We start from the raw sequence: 8,384 nt of genomic DNA, 5'->3' as shown, positions 1-8,384 counted from the left end.
ATAATTAAAATAAATAGCATTTAATATAATATTGCCAGATATAACTTAATAAATACCATCCGATATGATCAAGTCTTTTAACATTACATAGATCTATCTCTCCTCTCCAAATTTTTAATATTTTTATCTGTCAGAAATAAAAATTATCATTTTTAAATTATTTTTTTTTCTAATTATTTCAGATAAATCCGCCGCGAAGCGCGGTTTTCCGCTAGTGGTGCATGAAACCCGGTCATTGGGTCAGCGAGTGGCAGCGAGTGAAGCGGTCGTCCGCGCGCTCTCCGTGTGACACTCTTCTCCTCATTTATAATCATCGAACTCTTCAAACGGAGAGAGAGAGACAGCGAGAGCGAGCGCGCGAAAAGAAATAAGAGGGCTTTCCTCCAGCACGGTTGAAATCTAGGGTTTCGAACCATCCTCGGATCCATTGCCCCCATTCTTCCTCTTCTCCGGATTCTTGTCAAGAATCGCCGGTCCGATCTGGTAAACATTCTCATCTGGTTTCGTTGTTTTTGGATCTCATTGCATTGTCCTTGATCGGCATTTTAGGTATTCTATTTTGTGGGATTTTGTGAGCTAAAGGTTTCGTTCTTTGATATTGTTTTTGTTTCCTTGGTATGATGAAATTTATCAAAGAAATGATCGTTGATTTGCGTCTCTTGGTTTCTTGATCTTTTTTGTTTGTGACATCGATTCGATTTAATTGGATGCGTAGTCTGTTTTACTCGCAACTCTTGGTGGATCCGTCCATGGATTGTTGTTCATTTTGTCTTGTGGTATTAATAGCTTTTTTCTGTTGCTTTTGGACAATGTGTAAGGAATGCTGGTTTCTTGATCGAACTAGAATGGATTCTTGAAGCTGGTTTGTTGGTGTTACCTTTGCTTGCCCTATATTTGGGAGTTGGTTTCTATTAGTAAAGAAGGTCGTCGGGATGTTTCTTTGATTTATGCCGTTCTGTGGGTTTAATCAAAATTTGTGTTGGGTTCTTAGTTTTTTGCTCGTGAGTCCTTTTGTTTTTCTGTTAGCGATATGTATTACTGCCGAAAGAAAGGTTTATCAATGATGAGATGTAAAATAGAGAAATTCAACATTTCTTTTTGAATGATTGTTATGCTAAAAGTCTTGAGTCAGAGTAATGTCCTTATAAACGGTGATGCAACTAGTGGAGCCCTAAGCATCAATATCATAAAAGGATTTAGGAGTCCTCAATGAGGGTGAAAAGCAGCACGACTTTAGAATCTGATAGATGCTTACTGGAGCTTCGAGGATAGATTATTGAGCAAAGTGGATTTTTTTGGACATCAATAAAACGCATCAAGGAAAAAACACAATAATAATGCTGGCGGCAGACTACACTGGTTTTTGCGGATCAAGCTTGATACGTAGCTTGGGGTTTTGGGAGCATTTGAATAAGACATGTAACAAGAAATTTTGACATTTTATAATGATAGAAGCTTTAACAACAGAAAGATACTGAATACTGGTGAAAAATCATCCATGATTTATAATGGAACTGAAAATGAATATGATCCAATTGTAAGACTGTAAAAGATTTACCTGGTGGAAATGAGGAAGAAATATTTTTTTTCATTAATTAGAAAATTCTAGATGGAATTTGTAGCATCAGTTTGAGAAGAAACATATGGCAAATAATGAACCACGAAAATTATTTTAAATAGGCAAAATTTACTCTTATCTTTTCTTTTTGTTGCATTTCTATTGTTAAACTAGTCTGATACCTCTATTTTTACGATCAGAATCAAGTCTTTTAGGACAGCATTTCTATTGCTAAATGAATCTGATACTGATTAAGGTAGTTGTAGAGGGGCTATATTAGATGGGATAATTGGACAAAGATTCTAAGATTTTTCTTCTAATTTCTTTTAGGACTTTTTGAATATAAAAGAAATATGAAATTGAAGTTAGCAACCATAAAGTAAATGAACAGAGAATAGGAAGCCGTGCATATGAGAACTCTAGTTTTTCCAATGTTGACCGATATATAGCATGTCTAATGAATCATTTATTTTGTTTGATCATGTGTTATCTATCAATTTAATTATCCTTTTAGGTAGGTTTTTTCTGGGAAAATGGGCAAACCTTTAACATATTTCTGTAAAAGACAAATATTTGTATGATTTTTTTATGTCTATGAACTCTAATAAGAGACCTGCTAATTTTACTTCTCAACACTTATTGGTGGTAGGTAATTTAAAAGCCACATAGTCACATAAACTATAGAAAATAGACATACACATAATTTGATATGTAGTTAGCATCCTCAAGCTGAATCTATGATTCCAAAGGAATGTAAAGTTCATTACATGGATCTAAATTAAGGATCGGATCCATGTCTTTTAGGGCCATTCTGATCTGGATCGTAAGATCCAGAACATGAATTGTGAAATTTTAACAACAATGTCTAATACTAATAAAAGGAAGTACAGAGCATTGTAATCATATTATTCACCATGTCTAATTCTAATATTACCAATAATAGTCACTATAAATAATAACGAACAAGTGTTGACATTTAGAAGAGATTTTTCTAGAAATGAAACATGTGTGCTATGGTTTTAGTTATTTATTTATTTTTTTGACAATCTCGATTAGTCATTAGCACAATCTGCTTAGACAAAAATTGGAATTTTTATAATTTCTAATTTCAAAATTGTATGACTTAATAGTTTCATGCTTTAATCCCATGGTGAATTATGCACTTTTGCAAAACTTTTTATTTGTGTTATTGGAAATCAGATGTCCTGAGAAATATATTGATTTTTCATACTATATCTTTTTTAAATGTCGTTTCGGAATGTACTTGCTCTGGGTACTGGGCTTGAACTGGGTGGGTCAAACTGGATCCATGTCTGATTGCACTGAAGCCATAAAATATATTGAAAGTATGGAACTGGTTATGAAGAATATTATAGCTCATGTTTGTGGTAAGTGTGATCATCTTGATTGAATCTGATATGCCAGCTTTGTAAAGAAAACAGGAAAAAAGGGAATTAGGAAGGACTTCTTCAGCTATTTTTTAAATTCATCATAGGATAATATAGTGTAAAGTTTTATTTTATGATCACCATGTTTAGATACACCTGTTTATACATCTACAAGAAGCTGTTTATACACCTATTTGTATAGGTGTCACAAGTTGTTTTATCTTTTCTCTGTATTGGTAATTGTTCTGGATCTGAACTAGCTTCTTGCTCTGGCAGATAGAAGATGGCAGATGCTGAGGACATTCAGCCTCTTGTGTGTGATAATGGAACCGGGATGGTGAAGGTACAAACAAATGATACTTCATCCTATCTAGGGTAATTGTTTCTAGGAAAATACCTATGCTTCTTAACTCCTATGCTACAACTCCATTAGGACAGTGCTCTTATTGATCATGAAATTAGGGGCACATGTCATGCATCATATCTAACCAACATCCCAACCCTCCCCCTCCTCAAAAAAGGAAAAAAAAAGTGATACACATAGCACACACAAGCACGGACAGAAAAAAAGAAAGGGAACGTACAAAAGAGTTTATTTATGTGCATTAACTGTAATGGATAGAAATTTCTTAGATGGGGCATACCATACATATCATTTTGTTTCTCTCCAGGCTGGATTTGCTGGAGATGATGCTCCTAGGGCTGTTTTCCCTAGCATTGTTGGCCGTCCACGTCACACTGGGGTGATGGTAGGCATGGGCCAAAAGGATGCATATGTTGGGGATGAAGCACAATCCAAACGTGGTATTTTAACTTTGAAGTACCCTATTGAGCATGGTATTGTAAGCAACTGGGATGACATGGAGAAGATCTGGCACCATACGTTTTATAATGAACTTCGTGTTGCCCCAGAAGAACACCCAGTTCTCCTCACTGAGGCACCTCTCAACCCCAAGGCCAATCGTGAGAAGATGACTCAAATCATGTTTGAGACCTTCAATGCTCCTGCTATGTATGTTGCTATTCAGGCTGTTCTCTCTTTGTATGCTAGTGGTCGCACAACAGGTAAGCATGTTATTTGCTTTTAGATATTACTTTTGCATATATATATATATATATATATATATATATATATATATATATATATATAACTCTATAAAAATATGCAATTGCATATTTATCCTCCCAAAGTCGCGGTCTTTTTTGGTATATTTACCCCTACAATCATCTTCCATTATGTACCATCAGACAAAGTCATTAAACTGTTTCTAAATTTAGGAAATGACACTTTTAGCTTCACAAAACCAGCTCCAAAAAATTTAAATCAAAATAATGTTAAGAATTGAATCAAACCACTAACCATCAGCTAAAACACAACCTTTCACCCACCAAGACTGCATTTAATGACAGCTTAAATTGATGCCTCATTTTCCTTATATTGACTGAATTGACTTGTTTCAACTACCTCATAATATTTGTATTGTCATTTTTTTCCTTTTTGATAAAAAATAAACAAAATAGATGCTATGCTTTATTCTTTGGGAGACTTTTAGAACTTCATTATTCAAAATAATCAAAAGATAACAATTAGTTTTATTAGTGCTTCACATTTTTATATATTATATGTTACCTTTCCATGATATTTTTAAAAAGATATTTTATGATTACTTTACATTTATTCTGCTATTAAAATCAGCCTAGAATGTAGATTCAAGCAATTTAAAAAGCAATAGTTAAAATAAAAATTTATCAATAGATTACATATTCTTTTCTCTTGGATAGAAAATAAAAAAAAAATCTTAAATATATTCCATTTTATTTTCTAGATAATTTCAAAAATTTTACTTCTTAAAATGATTAAAAGATACCAATTTTAAAATATTTAAAATATATCAATTTAAACTACTTAAAATAGAGTTTCAAAATATTTAAAAGGATAAAGTCAAGTAAATTAATTTTTTTATTTTTATGTCAAAAATAGATGCATAGTTTTTGATAGACTAATATTTAAATAACATGATTTATATTTCATACTACATTTTAATTGTAAATATAATGTAAAGTAAACATCAATCATTTAATTTTTTTAGAAAAAGGTATTAAAAATTATGATATTATGTGGAAAATGTGTACAACTGGTAAAGTTTAAAAAATATCCAAACGATTAAATGGAGTATGTATTTTGTTTATTTTTTATTAAAGAGAAATATCAAATATTCAAATATTGTGAGATAGTAGAAATAATTCAACTCATTCAATATAATTAAAATGATGATTCATTTTAATCTATCACCATAAGTTGCCTTGGTGCTTAGGAGGTTTGTGCTTAGGGTTTCGATTCAGCTCTTAAATGTTTTATTAATTTAATTATTTTGGAGCTGGTGGCAGTTTAGCAGCATTGTCTAAAGGTACCTAACAGAGGGTAATGGCATGGATAAATACACAAAAAGAATTGGATTTAAGGGTAGATATGCAAATTGCAACTTTGCGGGGTCAATATGCAGTTGGGTAAAAACTCCTTATGTTTTTGGTCTGTTTCCTCATTTTGAATAAAAATGTTTTCTTGTTTAAGTGTCTTTCACAAGTTGTCTACAAGATGCTTTTTGTTTACTTATGAACTTAAATTCACAAAGAGTTTAGCTGAAGGATGGAATATCTTGGCATGTCAAGTCAAGGTTTTGATAGCCTCTACTGTAAAAGCAACTGCAAACACAACTACTTTCATCTAATGTGCATAATCTTGTGACGAGCCTTTTGTAAGTTTGTAAACTGTCACTTAGTTGGATCTTTCAAATTTTTTACATTCCGTATTCAGCAAATACAAACTTACATTATGCCAAGTGCTTTGTGTTTATGTTACTGTTTACATTTTTGTTTTCAACTGACCAGTGTCATCATCTACTTAAAAGGTTGTGGGAAAGATCAGCAATTGATGCCTTGTGGTTTTTGATCTGTGACATTTCTTAATATCATTAGTCCATTCAGTTTAAATTCTTAAATTCTGAGTTGGTAGGTATTTTGAGTCCAGATCATGTCATAGTTTCTCTTCTAACTCTTCCACCAAAAGTTTATCAGAATCTGAATTTGGCGATATTTTGGAAGAGTTGAAACTCTTATCACAGAAAATGACTTGATTCTGCTGATTTAATAAAAAAAATTCCAGATATTTCTATATTTTATTCTATGGTTTTGTTCCTTTCATGGTCAATCATAATTATGATGATTGTCTGCATCATTTTCTCTCTTTGGGTGTTTGTTTGTATAGGTATTGTACTGGACTCTGGGGATGGTGTCAGCCACACAGTCCCTATCTATGAAGGATATGCACTTCCACATGCAATCCTCCGTTTGGACTTGGCAGGGCGTGATCTGACTGATGCACTCATGAAGATTCTGACAGAGCGTGGCTACTCTTTCACTACCACAGCTGAGCGTGAAATTGTGAGAGACGTGAAGGAAAAGCTGGCATATATCGCTCTAGACTATGAGCAGGAGCTGGAGACGGCTAAGACCAGCTCATCCGTGGAGAAAAGCTATGAGTTACCCGATGGTCAGGTGATCACGATTGGTGCTGAGCGGTTCCGTTGCCCAGAGGTTCTTTTCCAGCCATCAATGATTGGAATGGAAGCTGCAGGCATTCATGAGACCACTTACAACTCCATCATGAAGTGTGATGTCGATATTAGGAAAGATCTGTATGGCAACATCGTTCTCAGTGGTGGAACCACCATGTTCCCAGGTATTGCTGACAGGATGAGCAAGGAGATTACTGCCCTGGCACCAAGCAGCATGAAGATAAAGGTGGTTGCTCCCCCTGAGAGAAAGTACAGTGTTTGGATTGGAGGCTCCATCTTAGCATCTCTTAGCACTTTCCAGCAGGTGAGGGTGATTGCCCCAATTTTATTTGCTAGCACACACTTATTATGACAGACATGCACACCCATATGCATACTGGCAATCACATGAACATCTCTATGAAAGAAATGGTGATATGAGCTGTTTTGGAATAATCAAGTGATTTGGAAATTTTAACACTGCTTCTAGGGATTTCACTTAATGCAGAATTATGTATTAACATTCATTTCTTGTTGTATGAAAAGCACTCATGAGAAGTTGTCCATGATGGCAGATGTGGATTGCAAAGGCTGAGTATGATGAGTCGGGCCCATCGATTGTGCACAGGAAATGCTTCTAATTCTGAATGGAAAGCAATATGAATGAACTGTTACATCAGGAGGATGTAGCTTTCTTTCTTTGTTCTTCTCCTTATTCTATTTGTCAGTGGACACAATATTCAGCCAACCCGTTTATTATTAGTTTCTTCTTTGCAAAGACTTGGACTTGTACTCAGTATTGTAGCTTATAAATTTCATTTTAATTTGGATCTCAGTCAATCTTTTACCTTAATTTTTTTTTTATTTGCACTAATCTTATTTCTATTAGAAAGTGCATTTTAGGTTGTGGTTGGTTTTCATGCACCTATTGAGGTATGATGCCCGCTAGTTAGATAACCTCCTTGAAGAAAAATCACAGGAATTTTTTTTTTTCCCTTGGGCTCAATTCTAACACCTTTTTTTGGATATAACCCGATTTGTACTTCTATTCTGTTGGATGCGTTCTTGTTTTGGATGGGTTATATTTCGTACTGTAAATCAGATTTGGTTGGATATCAGTTTCATTTGGTTTTGATTGGCAGTGTGGTTTTCAGCAGGAAGTGAAGAAAATTAGTAGCTCTAGAACATTTTTCCTTCATCCTTTTTCCTCTTTCTGACGGTAACAGCATGACACTTTTGGATAGGGATGTCAATGGATAGGATATAGATTTTACTAAATCCACATCCTACTACCTTCCTATCTCCTACCCACCATGACCATCCAACTCTATCCAGCATGGTGGGCAGAGATTTTAAATCTTATTCTATTCATGTAGATGGTGGGTAGTATCCTATCTTACTCATAATCTATCAAAGCAAATGCATAATATAAACATCACCAAATCATACATGTTTTAAATTTATCAAGTTTCATATCTGTTTTAAATCCAACAAGTTTTAAATTTTGTTTCAACCATCAAGCTGTACACAATACAAACAGATACATATTATAGCAAAAGAAACCCCAGGTCCCTAATAGATTTGATATATATATGTAGATATATTTGTAAATATGCTATTATGGAGGGAGATATTTTAGTAAATATATATACATAACGGATCAGATAGGGTTTAAGAGTAAATCCATAATCTGATCCTATATACTACGGGTTTTCAAAACCAAAGTCCTAATCCGACCCGTGATGGATTTTTCAAAAAAAAGATCCAACTCTATTGGATGGGTCGGGGCAGGTACTCATCGATGGGAAACCCATTGACATCCCTATTTTTGGGAGGTTGGTTGATGGCTTATTTTTATGCCTCCCAGGCTGAAGGTTCAACATA

At 34.1% G+C, this 8,384-nt stretch overlaps 1 protein-coding gene across 1 annotated transcript; it reads left to right on the top strand.

The window, feature by feature from the left end:
* The first annotated feature begins 224 nt into the window (after window positions 1-224).
* Window positions 225-7,335, top strand: LOC105056387 (actin). The gene is made up of 5 exons (XM_010938563.4): window positions 225-483; window positions 3,223-3,289; window positions 3,618-4,011; window positions 6,212-6,825; window positions 7,076-7,335. The coding sequence occupies exons 2-5, from the start codon at window positions 3,230-3,232 to the stop codon at window positions 7,139-7,141; spliced, it is 1,134 nt and encodes a 377-aa protein (XP_010936865.1). The 5' UTR covers window positions 225-483; window positions 3,223-3,229; the 3' UTR covers window positions 7,142-7,335.
* Window positions 7,336-8,384: the final 1,049 nt, after the last annotated feature.

The sequence above is a fragment of the Elaeis guineensis genome, chromosome 13, assembly GCF_000442705.2.
Source record: "Elaeis guineensis isolate ETL-2024a chromosome 13, EG11, whole genome shotgun sequence".
In the NCBI taxonomy this organism is placed as follows: Eukaryota; Viridiplantae; Streptophyta; class Magnoliopsida; order Arecales; family Arecaceae; genus Elaeis; species Elaeis guineensis.
This window is presented reverse-complemented; position numbering and strand designations above follow the sequence as displayed.

What these genes read in the sequence shown, in the direction of transcription:
- LOC105056387 (XM_010938563.4), top strand. Translation starts at nt 3,230, where the DNA reads ATGGCAGATGCTGAGGACATTCAGCCTCTTGTGTGTGATAATGGAACC. An exon ending in ATGGAACCGGGATGGTGAAG is followed by an intron (nt 3,290 to 3,617) that starts GTACAAACAAAT and finishes GTTTCTCTCCAG; the next exon opens with GCTGGATTTGCTGGAGATGA. An exon ending in CTCTTAGCACTTTCCAGCAG is followed by an intron (nt 6,826 to 7,075) that starts GTGAGGGTGATT and finishes CCATGATGGCAG; the next exon opens with ATGTGGATTGCAAAGGCTGA.